This window comes from Dipteris shenzhenensis, chromosome 29 (assembly GCF_047967505.1).
Source record: "Dipteris shenzhenensis isolate YYH24624 ecotype China chromosome 29, Dip_SZ_1.0, whole genome shotgun sequence".
NCBI classification, from domain to species: Eukaryota; Viridiplantae; Streptophyta; class Polypodiopsida; order Gleicheniales; family Dipteridaceae; genus Dipteris; species Dipteris shenzhenensis.
The window spans coordinates 45,078,752-45,099,876 of record NC_141624.1 but is presented as its reverse complement, the minus strand read 5'-3'; the positions used below and the strand labels follow the sequence as shown (position 1 = coordinate 45,099,876).

General features: G+C 39.3%; 1 protein-coding gene across 1 annotated transcript; it reads left to right on the top strand.

Annotated features, from left to right (window-relative positions):
• The first annotated feature begins 19,721 nt into the window (after positions 1 to 19,721).
• On the top strand, positions 19,722 to 20,327 carry LOC147882912 (histone H2B.3-like). Its single transcript, XM_087400313.1, has one exon. The coding sequence runs from the start codon at positions 19,784 to 19,786 to the stop codon at positions 20,228 to 20,230; it is 447 nt and encodes a 148-aa protein (XP_087256439.1). The 5' UTR covers positions 19,722 to 19,783; the 3' UTR covers positions 20,231 to 20,327.
• The last annotated feature ends 798 nt before the right edge of the window (positions 20,328 to 21,125 follow it).

Genomic DNA, 21,125 nt, shown 5'->3' with positions numbered 1-21,125 from the left:
GATCACACAAACCACGCTCACACACATCCCATAATGAGAGTGGGATTGCCACCCATTCATTAGTTAATGCCATCGATTCCACCTGATTCCACTGTTTTTATTTTTATTTGTATAGCATACAATGTTTTAACTACTCTGTAATCAGCTGGGACCTCACAATATGTCTCTCGCTTGCACGGTTCCTCTTAGCTACTACAATATTCATGCCTTCTTATCTCACACTATGTCCACTCTCTCACATCTTAGGACTTGGCTTCTCAGCCTACTATTGTCTAGGCATACGTTCCTTGTGGGGATTAGGTTCTTGCTTTAGTTACGCAATTGTATCAATGGGTTCCATCTTTCACGTTTTGCACTTTGAAGTGCTTAGATTTGGCTAAGCTAGCTACTCCACTCTAGAGCATTTGCACACGGCCGTCGGCTACCTCCTTTGAAGGGTGCATGCAACGTTGGTTATCTTTTTGATCTATCAAAGATGGTTGGATCCACCAATGGGTTGTGTGGTGATAGGTAGATCTCCTAACAAAACAATGTTAAATGATTTAAGTGCTTTTTAGACTATGTTTTCATCAAATAATCGAGTGCATGATTCTCTTTCAGAGCCTTTCTTACACTTTGTAGAATAATATGGAGCCATTATAGAATTTTCTTTGCTATACAAAGCTTCTAATCATGGTTTGTTTGTTTAAGTTCCTTCTACAAGCTAGTAGGTTTGCTTGCTTAAGCTCCTTGTACAAGCTGTTAGGTTTGATAATCTCATTTCAAGATCTTTTTTCTTTCCTTCCACAGAGTTCTTTCTTACATGAGTGACTTTCCTAGGTTATTTATATTTACTCATTCATTTGTACCTTGTATACAATTTATAAATATTTTTAAAATTTTTGTTTCTCTCTCCTTAAACTTAAATAGTACATGAGGTTTAAGATTTACTTCTCCTTATCCTTATGGCCCCTTTTTTCCTTTCTTCGACCTTTTAGGTCTCTTTATCCCGTAACCCCCTTTATTCTTCTTTCTTTTCCTTTTGTGATAATTAGATATATATATATATATAATTTTCCTTAAATTCTTTTATTATAATAATTTCTTTTATAATTGTTTAGTTTTCCTTAAATTTTATTAACTTATTGTCCTAAGAAGTAATAATAATATTATTATATATTGATTCTCTTCTCGTAATTTGTGGTTTAGTTTTTACTTTATTGTAAGATTCATTTCTTTTCTAACTCTAATCATTCATGTAAATTTAATAATGTCCGCAAGTAATTTATTTTTATAAAGGATTCTTGAGAAGTAATAACTTTGTACCTCCCACTTAGCTTTAGCTTGGTTATGAGTTCCTAATGTTATTATAGGGAGCCTAAAAAGGGCATGGATTATTCCTATGGACACGGGCTCACAGATATAGTGTAATGTACCTATTACTTCATACACATTTCCCCTTATACTTTTTTGAATCTAGAAGGGAGTTTGGTTCTTTGGTAAAAACGATAACAAGCCGGGGTAAAAAGGCATTACCTGTCTACCCAATTGAAGCTATGTTGTTCTAACACTTAGTTTCTCTTGGAGGGTAGTAGGTAAGTGAACCCTAACCCCAGAGCCTGGACTACCAGATGGATTCTACAATTTTGTTAACCTACCTGGTTTGGCTATATACCTTCGAAATTAAATTATATCTCATTTCTTTTAAATGTTTAAATCTCCATATTTGAATTATTTTTAAATTTAATTGTTTAGTTTAAGGCCAATCTATGATTGAATTGATTGTATGGTTCAATTATTGAGGGGATAATGAATTCTAAACACACACACACTGCTCTCCCTACTAGCCTCTAGTCGCAGGCTAGTACCATACAAATGTTTCAAATTAGTAAAGGCTTCTCTTTGCTTTGGTATCCTATAGTTTCTCTTGTCCTTTTATACGGGGTCGGAATTATCTCCTTACTAGGAGGTATTCAGGTGATTCTCCTATACCCTTATTCAGGGTTGAAGTTGTCTCCTTACCAAAAGATATCTGGATAACTCTCCTGTGTAATAATATAATTCTTAATGATTTTTTAACAATTTGGATCCCCTTAATGCATCAGTCATATGACATCTTATGGTGATTTTTCTTCGTTGATTTACTAACTATTGAATCTGATGCACAGAGCTTAGATGAACATACACTTCGGATCCCCTCTTCTATCAAGCCCACTTATGATATTACTTCGTCATCTCCTATAATACACTTCTATTATACTAGGAAATGTCTTGTAATTTCTCTTGTATCAATTTCTTTAGTGGGGAGTAAGTCCACATGGTGGGATTACTCTCCACCATGTGGTCTTACCCTCTGGTTGGGGGTGGGCCACACACACACACACACACACACACACATAGAGGCCTCCCAAGAGGGACAGGACTGGATCCCCAACCAGGATCCCACGAATGGAACAACTCATTCCCTTCTGAAGGATCAATTAATACCCACAATTAGGAAGGACGTCCATTCGGAGAAATGAGGACATCTATAGACCCCCATGATAAACCCCTGAGTTTGAATGGCTCTCTAGGAACTAGAACTACAATAACGGAACCCATGAGTTTGAATAACTCCATAAAGTTAGAATAATAATGCACATGAGATACCCTATGGTTATGGGTTAAGGGTAGTGGAACATACTAGGTACCCTTAGCCTAATGTCGAAAAATAACGCAAACTAAAGGCCATATGATTATGGCTAAGAAAACACTTCAAGAAAAGGACAAGACCAAAGGCAGGGAGGGCACTTCACACCAAACCCCCAGTTGTAAGACTTCTTCCGTACAACAAGTGGGTAGGGAGGCAAGAGATCCCCCAAGCTCAGCAACATCAAATGGAGGTACTTAGACATGGAGGCATATGCCTATCTCCCATCCTGGCTACCCTTAAACTCCCCTGCAGCTTTTGACAAACTAGATTTTGAGAAATTTGAGATTGCAAGGAGGAAGCAGAGAGCTAGGCTCCAAACTTGAAGCATCGCAAACCCCGAGAGAATAGAATCACAGAGTAGCTTGGCAACTGGCGTGATGGTGCACGACAGATGGAGCGCTTGATGACACTCGAATAACACACCCCCCAAGTGCATTCTGGTAGTATGGCAAGCACTCAGGTGAGTTGGAGAGGCATAGATAGCCTTAGACCTCCCACCCTACTGCAAAATGACTATACCACTCCATCTTCTTCTCCTCCTTTCTACGTTCCCCTCCTGTTTCTTCACTAAGGTGATGCCTGGTGGTTGAGATGCAGAGGCTGGGACCCTCAAGGTCCACCTAGAAGCTCACAAGAGTTGGGTGGCAAGGCACTAAGATGAGACCACTAGAGAGCTTCTCTCCCCTCATGGGTAGCCCATGCTCCCTTCCCCTCACATTTCTAGGCTTAATCTCTTGCAAGAAATGCTAAGGCAGAAACTATGAACTCGATTGAGCCCGCAACGCTAGCAATGGTTGCTTGGCCAACCAGGTATACGTGCTCGAGATCCTCCTCCTCAATCTTATGAGGGAACGAGGAGCCCAGCCGAGATGGGACAAACTTTTCTTTATGGAAAGAACAGATAAGGGATGTGCTTATTCAAAAGAAGCAAATTAAACCCTTGGCAGGTATTGAAGATATGCCTGAGAATAATTGGAATGAGTTGGATGCATTAGCAAAGTCTACTATTAGACTTCATCTTGCAGAGTCAATTTATTTCACAATAGTAAATGAGTAGACTACGGAAGATTTGGTGACACTATTCTTTATTAAAGCAGACATATTGGGTGCACTTGGTATTTGGTGTGATTTCTCTTTTGCAGGTACTAGCACTTGGGATTTTGTTTCATTTGCATCATGGCATCCTCTTCCATGTCTGAAAAGGAGTTTTTCAGCATTAAAAAGTTTGATGGGACAAACTTTTCTTTATGGAAAGAACAGATAAGGGATGTGCTTATTCAAAAGAAGCAAATTAAACCCTTGGTAGGTATTGAAGATATGCCTGAGAATAATTGGAATGAGTTGGATGCATTAGCAAAGTCTACTATTAGACTTCATCTTGCAGAGTCAATTTATTTCACAATAGTAAATGAGTAGACTACAAAAGATTTGTGGAAGAAATTGTGTGCCACTTATGAGAAGGAAATTAATTGCCTCTAATAAAGTTTACCTCATGAAGAGATTGTTTGAGCTACAGATGAAGGAAGGGGTCTCCATTGCTTCTCACTTGAATGAATTCAATATTATTTTCAGCCAGCTTCAGGCTCAGAAGATGAATTTTGATGCGGAGACTAAGGCAATATTTCTCTTATGTTCATTGCCATCCTCATGGGATACCTTCCGTACACCTGTCAGTAACTCTGCACCTGGTGGAGTACTGAAGTTTGATGATGTTGTGGGCAGCTTGTTGGCCAAGGAGATCAGATGGAAGTCTATGGATGGCAACAAGCAGGATGTAGCCTTAAATGTGCAAAGTGGCACAACCAGTGAGTCTAAGACAGATGCAACCTGCTACCATCATACCATAGAAGTTATCCCCTCACAAAATTTTGGCATCGTTGCAGGTTGCAATTGAAGTTAAATGACCCGTCCATGAATCCATGCATCAAGACTTCCTTGCAAAGTTGGATACTATATGGTTCATTCACTTCATTGCCTCCTTAGGGTAGCAAATTGAGGAGAAAGTTCTATTAGAGAGGAAGGCGATAAGAAGGGGAGAACAATAGAGAGTAGCATCCAACTTGAGAGGCTTGCTAGCCTAAAAGCCGCAAGGATAGGAAGGGTAATCTTGACTCGAGAACCTTCACAAAAACATGTGTGCCATCAATTAGCATTAGAAAATCTATAAAAGAGCAAATTTTTCCCCTTGCAAGATGTTAAATTAGAAATGGAGCTATGGTGCACAAATTTCTTGATTGACTAAGCTGATTGAGCTATTAGGTAAAGTTGGAGAAAGTGGTTACATTGTTGAAAACTTGAATGCATTCAAATCACAGACGACAAGCAAAAACTTCATTGTGGACAATGATTTGTATTGGATGAAGTCAAGCAAGTGTTGGGCAATTCGTGCCAATCTAAACCTGTATACAATAGTGCCTAAAGACGCCAAACTATAACATGAGTCTTCTTAGCCTGACATGTTGTTGAACAAGGTTGCCCCTCTTTGTTGATACCTTAACGAACCATGCTATCTCGAATTATGAGGCTGTAAATTTGATTAAATGAATCTTTCATTCATATCAAGACCTTCTTGCACATTTTTGAGCTATATGCTTTGTGTTTAGATTCTTCTCTACCAAACCTCATCTTCGCTATCCTCCACCTCACCAATTTGCACTAATTGCTCATCTGGATAGTTAGTAAGCTTACTATCTTGATTCCTAAGAAGCTCCTTCTATTGATTGTGTTATCTTCTCCTTTTGGCCTAGGTGGTAAATAAAAAATCCATGTCATAAAAAATGCTCATCAATTGAAACAAAAATGGCATACAAATATGGAAAGCTCATCTATCTAAAATTCAAAGTTGATAGTCTATACAACACCTATGGGGTCATGTAACCAAGATCGAGTGTGTTACCATATTTTGTTGCACGTGATAGTTCTATTGTCTAAATGTATGTATGATAAAAATACAATACCAACTATAGATAGATGGGCCCAAAGAAATTATTTGGTTCTTTTAAATTAGGGCTTAGATTGTTGAAATGTGCATTTAGCAACTATGGGAAAAACTAACTACAATTCAATTAAGTGGAACCAAATCTCAATCCAATGTGCACTAAGGAAGTATAAAATTTAGAAGGCATGCATTATAAAGTAATTAAGCCATTTCTTTGTTAAGAAGTAGGTCCTTATGTAGTTGCTTGACTGAATACCCACTTGAGGGAGATCCAATTTTCCACACAACAAGGCAGCCATGATAATAATCTAGGCTATGAAGATTTAAGCTTAGAACTGCCCTTTCCTAGGTGATAATCCCACTCTATTAGAATAGGATAAATCATCCTTCTATTGTCTGAATGTATGATAAAAATAAATACTAGCTATAAATATAGTGAGACCAAAGAAATTATTGCTTTCTTTTAAATCAGGTCTTAGTGTTGAAATGTGCAGTTAGCCACTATAGGAAAAACAAACAACTAGTTCAATTAAGTCGAACCCAATGTCAATCCAATGTGCCCTAAGGAAGTATAAAATTCTCAAGGCATGATGCATTGTAAAGTAATTGAGCCATTTCTTTGCTAAGAATTAGGCCCTTATGTAGCTTCTTGATTGAATACCCACCTATTGCTGAGGGGGATCCAATTTCCCACACAACAAAGATGACAATAATCTAGGCTACAAAGATTTGATCTTAGGACTACCCTTTCCTAGGAATAATCCCACACTATTAGTCTAGGCTAAATCAAGCATTGTAAAGGAGAGAGAATGCATGATCTGATTAAAAACATGTATGGAAGTGTAGTATGTAAGATGATTAAGGCAGTTAGGAATGTGTTGCTATTGTAGGAGATGAGGATACAAGTTTTACCAATAACATTTGTCTCCAACCGTGACCTTACCACCATGACACACTCAATAGACCTTGATGTACTCATGGTGTGGGTAGATTCCACCCCTTATCCTTGAGAATAAAAAATCTCCCCAAACCCCCAACCCCCCCTCTCTCTCTCTCTCTCTTCTTGCCCTCTCTGTACAATTTTTTTTGACTTTCCCTTTGTTGTTTTTTGCCGCATTGTGGCTTTCTTGAAAGTTGGATGTTTGATTTCAATCATCCCCTCAATGAGGAAAAACAATCTCACCCCTCAACCCCAAGCATTACAGATCCTTCTCTCTCTCTCTCTCTCTCTCTCTCTCTCTCTCTCTCTCTCTCTCCCCCCCCCCTTGGGAGATGCCATGTGCTCTCCCTATGCAAATGTACTAGATGGGTATTTTGTTGTCCCATAGACGAGTTGGTCTCCCATGGACATTAATAGTCTATATTACGATCCAATCTTGAGACCCAGTGGAGCAAGTCTCTTACCCATCGTAGATGGGTCATGCTACTAGTATCTTCCAAATCTTGTAGGTTTGTAGGATGTCACCATTCCAATATGTCCCTTATCTTCTCAGGATCCATACGGGCACCTTCTTGGGATATAATATGTCCCAAGTACTTCACTTCTTTTGCAAAGAATTCAAACTTGGATTCTTTTGCAAAAGAGAGTTATCTCTAAGCAATTGGAACAATTTCCTCAAATGTTCCAAGTGCTTTTTCATCATTTTACCATAGATGAGGATATCATTTAGCTAAGAATACTACATCAAATTTTCCTAAATATCGCCTCAAGATACTATTCATAAGTGTCATAAAAGTTGCTAGAGAATTTGTTAAACCAAATTGCAATCTAAACTAATAATGCCCATATCTAGTACGAATTTATTCTTAGGGACATCCTCTTCTCTAATTCATACTTGATGACAACTTGAGCTTAAGTTAATTTTAGTAAAATATTTTTCCTCTTGCAATTGATCAAAGAGGTCATCAATACGAGGCATAGGATACTTATTTTTATTGTGATTTTATTTAAGGCTAGAATTCTATCCATAAGCATGCGGTACCATTTTTTTTAAAACTAGTAAAACTGGTGAAGGCTAAGGTGAGTTACTAGGTTGAATTTGGCCCTTCCTAAGATATTCAATTAATTGTCTTTTGACCTCCCATTATTTAATTTGGCCAAGTCTATAAGGTGGTTTACAGAGAGAGATAGATCCAATTCTTTTGACCTCTTGTTCTTTCATTTGGCTAAGTCTATAAGGTGGTTTACAAATAGGGATAGATCCAGGAATTATGTCCATTTTATGATCTACATCTCTCTTGGGGGTTAAACCATCAGGGAAATCACACAGAAAAACATCTTTAAATTCAACCATTAAATTATTAAAAGAAGATTTATACTTCTTAACAACAACAAGATAAATTTTACTCTAGTCAAATGTAGCAAAAATAAAATCATCAATGAAAGTAAGTCCACAGAGAAATACCTCGCATTGTTGCTGCTGTAGATGTTGTTCCATCATGTTCTTTTGAAAATAGAGTTGGGTACATCATGTTCTCCCTAAATCTAGAAGACTCTACCATCTTTTTCAAATATAATGGATTTATTTTAAATTACTATGCTGCAAGCTATGCCCAAGACTATACAACTATTCTCAACCAAGAACATCTGTTCCATTGAGATGCATAACTTGGAAATCCAAGGCATCCTAATAGCCTTGAATTTCTACCTCTACACCACGAAATCATGGTGTCCCAAACCTTCTTATCACAATCCTTTTCTAGAGAGACCATATATTTATGGGCACTTGGCTTCTCTAGCAACTTCAATTTCTTAATTAATGAATAGTTTAAGAAATTATGTGTTGCGATATCATCAACCATAACTCTTAGTTTTTTCCCTTTAATTTTTCCATGCATCCTCACTAAATCATGAAGACCAAAAGTGGTCTACCACATTGCTGATGATGATAGACAGCACATGTGGTGCTATCCTCATGATAAACCTCTATGCCTCCTATTATTTACATTAAGAATTATATATGTTCACATGAAAGTGATGGCACATGCTAGTTACTTTACATTGGTTAGGACTAGGGGTGGTATCCAAAGCACTTGAACTTGGTCAGCATCTTGGGACCACCATGAGGAACTATGTGCAGAGGTATTCCCTGCAAACTTCACATTATTGTGAGATTTTTGGGGGATTCTCTGCAGGGCAGTACATCTTCCCTTCCCTCCAAGACTGGTTGAGGGCATAAAGGCCCACACGAGAGAAGAAAATCCAAGATACTGTATACTTTCCAGTACCTTTAAGCAGTAACACCTACACCATGTGTATTGGTTTTTGTGGAGGTTTACTTGGGGCTTTAGCTCCCGCCTATTTGTTTTCAGATAGTTCCAAACAGCATCATCTTCACCTAAACATTTAAAGCAAAGATTTCCTACTTAGCCTTTTCATAATCCTCTTTCTTCAGGATATAATATCTTTGTCTTTGAGGTTTCTTAGGTGGTGCCCAAGAAGCCTCCTTCTTGAAGTGCCCCTTCCTTTCAAGATTGGGAATTTTTTTGGATTTGCAAACATAACCAATTTGTTTTGAAGTTCCAGCTTTGGATGTCCCCATATTGTCATCATATATTTGGGCATATTTAATTGCTACTTCAAAGGTCTTGGGAGAATTTCTTCTCACCTCAACCTTGTAGGTGTCTCTCACACCTCTCACAAAACCCCTTGTCTTTTGGAACTCATCAATTCCCTTTAACTTAAGGACTGCCTCTTGATAGTTTGCTCTATACTGGACTAAGTATTCATACCCATGCGAGAATTGTCCCAAGCTTCCCAAGCATTTTCTAGCTCATTTTCATTTGAAAACTCTTTTAAGAAAGCTTGTTCAAAGCTTGGAGGTCTGTTGGCAAGCTAGAAAGCTTGAATCCACCATCTTTACTTTAAATATGAGTGTTGGGATATACATCTAGAATATATGTCTCTTCCACTGGTTCTCAAAGAAGTGTACTTGCAAATTGCCTCCAGGGATGCCTAGTGCATTTTGAATCATGCTTTCAGTGATGGTAATCTTTTGACCTTGACAGACTATTTGTCCTTCCTTCATGTTCACCTCCATACCAACCTGGTGAAGTTGCTGAGAGCATCCAAATTGGACCTTTGAAGAGCAAGTGAGGAGCTCCTAGATGTCACCTATGGTGGCGGCTAAGATTCCACCGAGCTGGCAGGTAATTACCAGCCATCGCAATGGCCCACAATTACTCACCTACCAGTTACCACCACCGAGCTTGCATGCATGATTACTATGAGTGCAGTAAATTTACCAATCATCATTGGGCTTGCATGCTCAGTAGAGTACTAGAGTACATGGTAATGAGTGATTAGAGGTGATTATGCTTCATGATTTACTTTTGTGGTAATTAGTGCCTGGTGGTGGTGCCTCTCATCAGCCACATATGTGGTGGCTAAGATTCCATCGAGCTGTAAATTAATTACCAGGAACCACAGTAGCCCGCAATTGCTCACCTACCAGTTACCACCACCGAGCTTGCATGCATGATTACTACGAGTGCAATAAATTATCACTCACCATGCTCAATAGAGTATGAGAGTGTATGGTAATGAGTGATTAGAGGTGATAGGCTTCATGACTCACTTTTGTGGTAATTATAGCCTGGTGGTGGTGGCTCTCATCATGCATGTCTGTTGTGGCTAGGATGCCACGTGGCTGGCAATTAATTACCAGCCACCGCAGTGGCCTGTAATTACTCACCTGCCAGTTACCACCACCGAGCTTGCATGCATGATTATTACGACTGCAGTAGTAAATAACCATTCACCAAGCTTGCATGCTCAATAGAGTACTAGAGTGCATGGTAATGAGTGATTAGAGGTGATTCGGCTTCATGATTTACTTTTGTGGTAATTGCTGTCCAATGGTGGTGGCTCTCATTAGCCCATGTCTGTGGTGGGGCTAAGATGCCACTGGGCTGGTAGTTAATTACCAATCACCGTAGTGGCCTACAATTACTCACTTGCCAGCTACCACCATCGGGCTTGCATGCATGATTAGTACGAGTGCAATGAATTACCAGTCACCGGGCTTGCATGCATGATTAGTACGAGTGTAGTAAATTACTAGTCACCGGGCTTGCATGCTCAGTAGAGTAGTATCTAGAGTGCATGGTAATGAGAGACCATTAGAGGTGATTAGGCTTCGTGATTTACTTTTATGGTAATTACTGCCCAGTGTGGTGGCTCTCATCAGCCATGTCTATCATGGCTAAGATTCCACCGAGTTGGTAGTTAATTACTAGGCCACCGTTGTGGCTTGCTCACCTGCTAGTTACCACCACAAGACGTCTGCTTCATGATTGCCAACCCGTTGTGTGTGGTGCCTAAGATTCCACCACGTTGGCCTACAATTAAGGTGGATGGAACCTCGGGCCTCTAGCCACCATGGTGGCTCAAACTTTATAATATATAAGATCCGTAGTATTCGGCATTTTACTACATTGCTCTCATACTTTGTATTTAAGGTTATGGTCTCTAGAGGTAATCTTTTGGCCTCTAAGGCTCTCAACAACTGCTGAGTTTTTATAAATGTAAGATCCTCTGTTTAATTTTTGCTCAGTATAAGTTGTTAATTTTTATATAACCTATTATTGGATGTACATGTACATTGTAATCACTTTTGCTCAATTTTCACTCGATGAATTGTAGTTGATTATCAGGATGGCACCACCGGGCCTCCAGTCACCGTGGTGGCTCAGAATACTTTTGCCCTCATTTAGGATTAATTACAACAAGGACTAAATATCAATAAAGTAGGACTATAATTTCTTTCGTTTAGGACCGCGCTAAAATAGCTCCAACAACCCACTGTTGTGGTTGCATGGAGATACATCTAGAAAAATACAATTAAACTTTTAGAAAATGCAATTGACGATATGGCCCCCACTAGGGCCAAGGGCCGTATCGACATGCATTATACAATATCCAAGATGCCACTGGAAAGATACGCATGTCGATATGGCCCTTGCCCCTAAAGGGGACCCCTCAAGGGCCATATCATCAATTGCATTTTCCTTGGTTGCACAAGGAAATATATTTTCTTTGGTACACAAATATATATCTCCAAGAACTAGCACAGTGGCTGTCATAGATCTCCTTCTGTTTGCCAGTACAGTGGTCATCATAGATCTCATCCTGTAATACATAAAAATAGGTAATGGAGCCCTAACTCCAAGAACCAGTGCAGTGGTCACTCCAAGCCAACCTTGAATTCTGGGAGATGACAGGTCATCAGGTCAGAGATTACACTGCGGTGATGTTCAGAATGATAGATTGGATCTCATTGTTATGCCAAAATCAACATGATGGTTGCTCCAAGACAACCTATGATCTGCATGCGCGGGATGTCTAATGATAGAAAGCTGCGGCAAAAGGCTGTGTGATGACAGGTGGTCAAGTGAAAGACTACTGCGGTGGTGTATAGAATGATAGATTGCATCTCATTATTATGCCAAGAACTGGCACGGTGGTCTCTCCAAGCCAACTTTGAATTTTCATGATCTGCATGGGCACGCTACCTAGTGACACGTGGTAAAGCTATGACAAAAGGCTGCACGATGATAGATGGTCAGCTGCACTGCGTGAAGGAGTGCAGAGATGCACGATGTAGTTCAAAGCTATGTAGTGTTCAGAATAAATAGATTGTGTCTTATTATTATGCAAGTGCGGCATCATGACATCGAAAAAATTTCTAGCGAGAGGGCAGATCTACGAGAAATTCAAAATTTGACCCAATAGTGCATTGCATCGTGGCCCCAAAATGGCCTTGAAAATAGTTCCATGATTGGCAACACCCAAGCAAACGTTGACAAAATTAAAGACATTGATATTTTGTCAAAAATATTATTCGTCAAATAGATAATATTTTGAAACAAATTAAGTAAAATGCATCACAGGTGATGAATAAAGAAGAAGAATTAGATTTACTTGTCCTCAAGTAAAATGCAGAAGTAAGAAACAATATCATGACACTGATCATGATTGGCAAACCATTGGAAGATATAAGGATTCTCCAATAGAAAGTAAAATGCAAAAGTATCAAACATATATCATGATGCTATTCATGATTGCCAAACCATTGGAAGATAGAAGGCTTCTCCATTAGATAGTGTTACTCTTTTCTTACTAGTAGCCACCCAACTTGATACAATTATGATGCAACAATTCCAATCCCTCCAACCATTTTCTTTGCTATCAACCTTCCATTTGTTCATGTGTGTGCCTTGTGTGCAATGCAAAGGGTAGTGGCTTGTGTGCAACCCCAATAGTTAGATCATTTGATGAGTTCATGTTAGTGGTTTGTGTGCAAAGCAAAGGGCGGGATCATTTGATAAGTTCATGTTAGTGGTTTGTGTGCAAACCAAAGTGTCAATTATTTTCTATGGTATTGTGAAATTTTGTTTTGCTTTATATTGGAAATTTTTAATGCATTATGATGATTATCTTAACAATTACAATTGTACTTCTTATGATGAAATTTTACAAAAACAAAAAACAAAGTAGTTATTTTTAGTTCATTGCGTAGTCATTTGGTTCAAAAAAAGAATTAGCATTGAAGTAAATTTATTTGTATCATAAATTCCAAAATTTACTTTGTTGCTTCAAAAACTCATTTTATGCATACTTGTATTTTCAGCTAGCAAACAACTCATATGAAAAGAAGAGAATGATGAAGTAAATTCTTACAAAGCATGTAATGAGGCTACCAACTTTGTCCCCTTGCCTCACAATCCATCACTTACAAAAGAAATCATTCCATCAAAAGAAAATTTCGTGGGTGGAGGCAATTCCTTGATTTCTCTAAGCATCACTCAATCATCTAATTGTGCTCCCCATAGATTGTTTTCAAAGGAAAGCTTTTATGCAAGTATGGGACCTACAAAGTCATTAATGCAAAGTATCCCACCTATTTGAAAGGAGACCTTACTGACAAATATTGTAGGCACACGGTCACATTGCTCATCCCAAATGCCTACATTCACCAATTTGTGAATATATTACAAGTTGGAGAATTTTATAGAATAGAGGGGGCAAGGATTGTTCCAAAAGGAACAACTGAAGGTGGCACTTCAAAGTTCTCCTTGCTACTTGATGCTACTACATGCATCATTAGAGATGAGCCATTTGATGGCAATCTTTGCTTGTTGCCTGATTATTCATTGTGCACTTATGTCCCATGGGCTTCTAACATGATCAACTTCAACAAGTATTCCATCTCAAATGTTGGCACAATTGCTATTGTTATAATTAAAGTTGCAAGCGAGGAGGGCATGGGTGATTAAATTATCATAGCAGATGGACCTCAAGACGATAATAGAGCTACGGTAAATTAGACCAACAACTCATTTCACTTGCTTATTTGTTTATGATGTCAACATTGTCTTACTTTACTTTCTTTTAACTTGTGCATGTTTATTGTAGTCGTCCTTTGTAAATGAGAGAAAACCAACTCTTACTCAACTTATCCAAGAATTCAATGAAGAAGGGGTGGTTATGTATGTTCTCAAAAATGTCTCACTCTTGAAGGCAAAGGGCACCATTTGTGTTTTTGACTTTACTATTTTAGCTGAAGTCCCAGACGGTCCAATAAAAGATGACTTGAAAGCAGCTTTCATCAGCCAAGTTTCACGATTAGGATACAGAACGAAGGTGAATAACTTTCTCTTACCAACACATGCAATATACTCAAAATTAAAGCTCACAATTTTGTGCTTTTGCACGTGTTTGGCATTCTACACTTTACAAATGTGAACACTCACTTGATCGAGCATGTTTGTGAGGCTTGTGGAGGAGTATGAGTTAGCAGAGATCCACTTTGACCATTTTGCTATTCGTGCCAAGGTCCTCAAAATATTGAACAAGTTCCTTCCCTCACAAGACATCATACAACATGGAGGAGAGCAAGTTCCTATTCACATAAGAGGGCAATATGTAGACATTGTCCTTGCCTTGTATTTTCCATTCATCTAATTGTATGAGCAAGACTTGATGATGGCAAGAAGCAAACTCAAGACTACCAAGCCTAGTGGGAGCTTTACCATTACTAGCTCTGGATTTGTAATTGCATTTGAACCAAATGCTTGATGTACTTTGCTTTTCATTGAAATATTACTTCCACTTTCCTATCTTTCTTACAACTTTTTCTTCAATTTATCTATACTTACAATTGTAGTAAATTTGAGCCTCTTATATGAAAGGGTATGAAGCATGCTTCATTGGGCAAAGGCTTCTTCCTATTGCACTATGTTGGAGGAGATTCATAAAAACATTCTTACCAAATTGTTTGTATCTTGGGCGCGGTTTTTCTGCCGATTCTGTGGACTCCATCTTTCAACATTTATGAGTTCATGTATAAGGGGTGCACAGTGTGGGTCAATTTTCTAGGTATGCTGGCATGGATGGGAACTTCCTTGGATCTGGTGGCTATTAGTTTGGGTAGGGTTTTGGTGGTGCCTCCTTTGGTAAGGAACCTTTTTGGGGCAAAAAGAGCATGGATCCTCTAGGACTGTAACCAGAAAACACCCGATTATATCAATGTCCACCTATCTAATGAAGTGGCAGTTACTCAAAAGGTTTGATTTGGTCTGTTTCCTAATGCATGTTACGTTTGTAAGCAAACAAGTAATTACGCACAAAATTGCCCAATTTAGGAGGGGAATACAAAGTTGGCTCAAAATGATTAGGCAGATGGAGTCTTGGATGTCCCTTGACAAAACCTGGCTGAAAGCAAGCAAAAGCCCATCATGCAAAGGAAGGGGAGGATGCTAAGTCCTCTCAGGTGGAAGTTCATGACCCTTTACCAGTTTGTTCGAGCTCAAAGCCTTTTGACCAATTGATTGCCCAAAAAGGTAAAATGCAATGCTTGGAGGAGGACCCTTGAGGATGATCATCTATGGATTCACAAGATGCAAACCAAGTTTCAAAAAAAATGAGCAAGTCTAATTTGCTCTCCCAATATGTATTGTTGTCCCAATATATGGTGCCACTAGTTGGGTTGGAGAAAATCAATAAAGTCCCAAATTTGTTGGGGAAGTGGGCCTTGAAGAGGCATTAAATTATATGCTATGTATGTATAGACTTTTCATGAGTGGAGGAATATTAACTTCAAAATTTGTGAATCTTTGACAACAAAGGCTTCCAACAGTTAGCAATTGTGCTTAGCTTCTTTATAGTACTATACATGCTTTGCATCTCAAAGACTAACCAATGACATTAGTCATTAAACATAAGTTATATGAAGCCATAGCCTATTGGACTCCATATTCTCACAAAATTTGAAGTGCAACTTGGCAGATAGCTTGCAAGACATTGCTGTGGAGTAGTCTTGAGAGTAAACACTAGCTTCAATACAAAGACTCTAGCTTCAATTTCACTCAGCTTCACGACTATAAGATATGGAGAAGTTGTCATACTCACAGGCAACAAGTCCATTACTTGTGATAATATTTTCTCCATGATATAAGCCCAGAAAGATTCAAAGAGGTAGGTTCCCACTTCGTTATAATTATACTCAACACATAGATTTTCTCGAATAATTGAAGCTAGCTTAGATAACAAATGAAGCGTCCCTAGCTCAAGTCACTTTTGATCCTCGCATGGTGTAGACCTTTACGTATGCTTCACATTAGCAAAAACACAAGAAACTACACACCCCTTTTAGGGTACACGATAGCCTAGAGCCATGAATAATTAGCACTCTTAGAAAACTAAATTGACAACGATTGTTCGTTAGATACCACTCATGCAACGACTTATCAAAGCCACACTTGCAGAGGAAAACAAATTGCTGTATGATAAAAAACCAAACATAATATTCAAGGCAGAATGAATCAAAGGATCGTGTTAATCTATAGAGGAGAACAAATTAATGTACAATATAAAACTAGACATAATATTCAAGGCACAATGAATGGAATCATCGTGTTGCATAGATTAATGATCTAGCACTACAACCACCCAAAAGTGACTAGATATCTATAGGACAACAGAATCAACACAACATGTTTGTGTGACGAGGAAAGAGACTCATCGAGCATGAACTAAAAGATTGAGAGATTTAATACAACACACATCGAAGATAATATCATCCCATGATTGTATACACTAACAAAAATGGCAGAACGGTTCATCCCACGATTGCATACAAAAAAAAAGTCGATTTTAGCTCAGAACACTGACCGAGAAGAGACAGGGAACCAAACATCAAACGAAACATAGATGGCACCCCAGTGGACATTCTAAAAAGCAATCGACTATCATAGCGACAATACAAATACTTGTTGAACTAAAAGATGATCAAAGACTAAACAAGAACGAACACAATCGTTAAACGACCAATGCAATCCATTGGAGAGAGATGCATAGCTGGTGGTCGAGTGACCAAAGATTGACAAAGACTTTCCACAGAGATTTTGAGTAGTATAAGTAAGAAGTAATATTGGGTTCCAGCTAATATTGGGCCTGATCAACACAGATTTGGTTGCACCTTAGTTGCTAATAATGTATTGATTGCTAACTATAATGTGCCCATTGATTTAATGGTGTTTAATGTGACATATGGTTTGATAGAATTTCATAATCTAAAGAAACTCTCTAGTGCTGGCCAATTAATCATTAATGACAAAGCCACACAAGATATATTTTAGGGACTAGCATCCTCTTATAACCAATTTAACACCTCTACAATGGGAGAAAGGTTATCCTAGCTATTAGAAGATCAATACATGATGGTTTCGGAAGAGCATCACGTCACATTCACAAGCGATGATTAATAAGAGTATGCCTCAATGAATATTATTGGAAATTTTACTAGAGAGAAATTTTCTCTCTAATTTTCAACCAAATGCTTGGGTAGACGTTGGCCTACTAACAAGTAGTCGTCAAATGTGTGCAACAAAGAAAGTGCATACCATATGGACGAAATGATGGAGATGTGAGGTGCAAACTAAATGTGAAATCTAAATGTGAAATCGATTATGGGCATATCATGTATCCATGGGTCAATAGCCCCCCCCAATCGGTGGAAAATCCAAATAGTTGATGTTGGGGAAGAGGGGGGGGGAAGTATTGCATGGTGGTCCATGTGTCGTTTGCATGGACACGTGGTAGAGTTTCAACGGTTGGTTCCAGAAGCATCCAAGAGGGAGTTTATATTATGATTTCCATGTGTTATTGCGACGATACATGGCCACTCCAACAGATGATTGCTCCAGTGGTGGTGGAGTTACTGCGAGGATGCGCTTAAAGGATGGAGATGGCAGCAATTCTTGTGAACATCGTGATGATGAAGGGCAAGGTAGCAACAAGAAGGACTCGAGGTGCTAACGATGAGAATGATGATGCATAAGAAGAGGAGGCGACTCAAGAGATAGAGTAAGTCACCTAATGGGCTAGCTCTGAGTAGGAGTTTAGTTTGCTGTAGCTAACGATTTGGCTATGTCTTGTAGGTACAAGAGGAAACAAGGGAGACCTCGAAAAAAAGACGAAGGTGCCTATGTCCAAGATTTTTGAGTTGAGTGTCACGGTAGGAGTAGGAGGTGTGGATATCGACATAGGTCTGTGCTTCCGAAGATCGATGTGTTTCTAAATGAATGTTGCTTGTTCGTCAGTCGAAAGAGGAGGTGTGCTTTATCACTTGCACTTCTAGATGGTTGTTCAAATATCTGCACGAAAAATTCAGAGCGTGAATAGGTTGTTGAAGAAGTACTTGGGATGGGACAAAGATTGTCCAATTGGGGGACTGATAATGCATCGAGGTTTGAAGCAGTGAAATCTCCATACGTATTAGGATATGCTTGGTCATTGCATGAAGGATTTAGGCTAGCCTCACTTTAAGACTGTTTCTAAGAATGTAACTCAGGATGATTTACAAGGAGGTATTGAGCTGTACGTTCGTTATGGGGCTCATGAAATAAAAAGTAGAGTTTGTCTGACCAGTGCAAATCTGTTTGATTGGTGTTTCATGTTCTGGAGTTTAAAACACGTTGCAGGTTGGGGATGTTGTTTGGTAGGGGTCTCTTGAAGATGCTATGCACGGGCCAATATTATCCTCTAGCTTCGTGGATAATATCATATTAGGGTAGGCGGATGGATTACAGCAGGGTCGAGTGTTGTGGAAAGCAATGGTCGCTCTATACGCGCTTACGGCAGGAGATGCGAGTAATTTTGTTTTAACAACAGAAGATAAGTTGCTGCAGCCGAGGCTTGACAAGTGCATCAAAGGAGTCCTAGAATTCTAACTCCTAGGTACTTCGACTTCAAAGAAGGGAGATCTCCTCGCATGGTTAATATCGGTGCCCTTGAAGATGTTACAGCTGTTCCAAATGGAGATTTCTTGTTGTGTAATGAAAGTCCTTTGACAAAATCGGCTGAGAGCATGGGGCGCAATCGCAGACTTGGGAAGGAACCTGTGCAAGAATCAACTCCAACTAGCTCTAGCGACAATGCATAAGCTTTGCCCGAATTTGCACCCCTCATAAATAGAGGAATACATATAGCGTGAATGCCTTTTTTTGCTGTTCGTGAAACACACATGGTTGTGTAGCACAATGTTGATGGAAGACCCTAAAATTTTGTACTGCCAATGCACTGTAGTGGACACATAAATAAATAAAAGTTTTTGCTACAGCCTTGTTTCTCTGTAGTAAGACATGCAATGCAGTAAACTTAAAATTTGTTGCCCGAATTTTCTTTGTAAAATTACAAGCAATCCCGAATTGGTTGTATGTGAAAATTCTCTTTCTTCTCGGAGTTAGAGATTTTTGAAAAAGTATGTGCACATGTGTGCCACTAAAGAGGTATTTCCTTTAGCAAAAACCGAATCTATCTACCCAATTTCACTAAGCTAAGTTCGAAGACTTGTTGACGGTGACACCTAACAAGCTAAGTGGGAGACGTCACAAAATTTGAGTGGAAGAGCATCCAACGGTGAAGAGAGCGATCCGGGTGCGCGTGTGTGATTGTTGGAAGTGAGGAGAAATGGGGACCGTGGGATGGTTGGGGATCGAACGGCGAGAAAAAGGTGAGGTGGCGATCCGTGAGCTGCTTACTGATTGGTGGAAAAGAAAACAACCCTACTATATAAACCTACGGCGGCAATGATTGCAGCACACTCTTCGTCTTTCCCTTCGCCTTCGTTTTCGTCTTCGTCTTTAAAGCTTCCTTTGTGTCGCCACCTGTTATGGCTCCCAAAGCTGTCAAAGAAGCCCCCCCTGCTGCTCCCGCTGAGGCTGAGCAGAAGGCCCTCAAGACTAAAGCCGGCAAAAAGCCAATCAAGCCTAAGGCTGAGAAGAAACCTCCCTCCAAGGATGCCGCCTCCACCGATAAGAAGAAGAAGAAGTCTAAGAAGTCCGTCGAGACTTACAAGATCTACATCTTCAAGGTCCTCAAGCAGGTTCACCCTGATACTGGTATATCCTCCAAGGCCATGGGCATCATGAACTCCTTCATCAACGATATCTTTGAGAAGCTCGCTCAGGAGGCTGCTCGCCTTGCTCGTTACAACAAGAAGCCCACTATCACTTCCCGGGAGATCCAGACTGCAGTCAGGCTCATCTTGCCCGGAGAGTTGGCTAAGCATGCTGTTTCTGAGGGCACGAAAGCCGTCACCAAATTCACCAGTGCTTAGTTGTGCTTGTCTCTTCATTAAGGTGTTTTTGAACACCACCTCTTTGTTATGATTCTCAGCTCTTGTAGGATTTATAAATTTATTATTTATACTGTCATTCGGCGAGGGGCGCCTCTGTTCCGATGCTTACTTTTTTTTTTTTTTTGTGTTTCTTGAATTTAGCAAGTTGTTTCTTCGTGGCTTTGTGCCAATTGACTTTACTTTGTGTGTACGGTTCCTTCTAATGATTGGAATCTTGCGAAGGAAGCTCTATTGCTTTTACAGCGATTGGACATAGGGTTTATGTGCTTGGTGTAAATTTAGTGTTTGTCCCAGTACAGTAAGCGTGCAAAGTATGTCCGGTGGTTTACATTTGGATGAAAGATCAATTAATAGTGGATTCACAAATGCAAATCACCGAACATACTACAGCTTCGTTTCAATTTTCATTTGCATTTGAATCTGCAAATAGTTTTCATTTGGTTTTTCATAAAGATTAATTGTCGATATGGAAAATTGTCGGTCTAGTACAGCATAACAGACGAGCGTTAGGGCAAGCAATGCACTAGGTTATAGATCAATAAGGTGTGCATCACAGTCTTTACATCATGGCAGATGAGTAAGCGTTTATATTTCGTTCATGCAGGCTGCTCCCCTTGTCTAGTGCATGCTGGCTGTGATTTCTCAAGATTTTTGCCCACTGTTTTGTGTAGATTGTTTGGGGCATGAGGTTCTTACAACAGCCTTATTCCACAGATAGGTTATGCCTGAAAGCCTAGTCTGCCATCTTTTCTTGAAGGTAGGGTAAATATATTCTAAAAATCAGGCCTTACTAGTGGCCTGATCATTTGCAATTCAACTCGGTGAATGTTTAACTAGCGAGAATCATGCTGTATTTTGTGAATGCTTGTGTTAT

Coding starts and splice junctions, on each gene's coding strand:
- LOC147882912 (XM_087400313.1), top strand. CDS start 19,784: ATGGCTCCCAAAGCTGTCAAAGAAGCCCCCCCTGCTGCTCCCGCTGAG.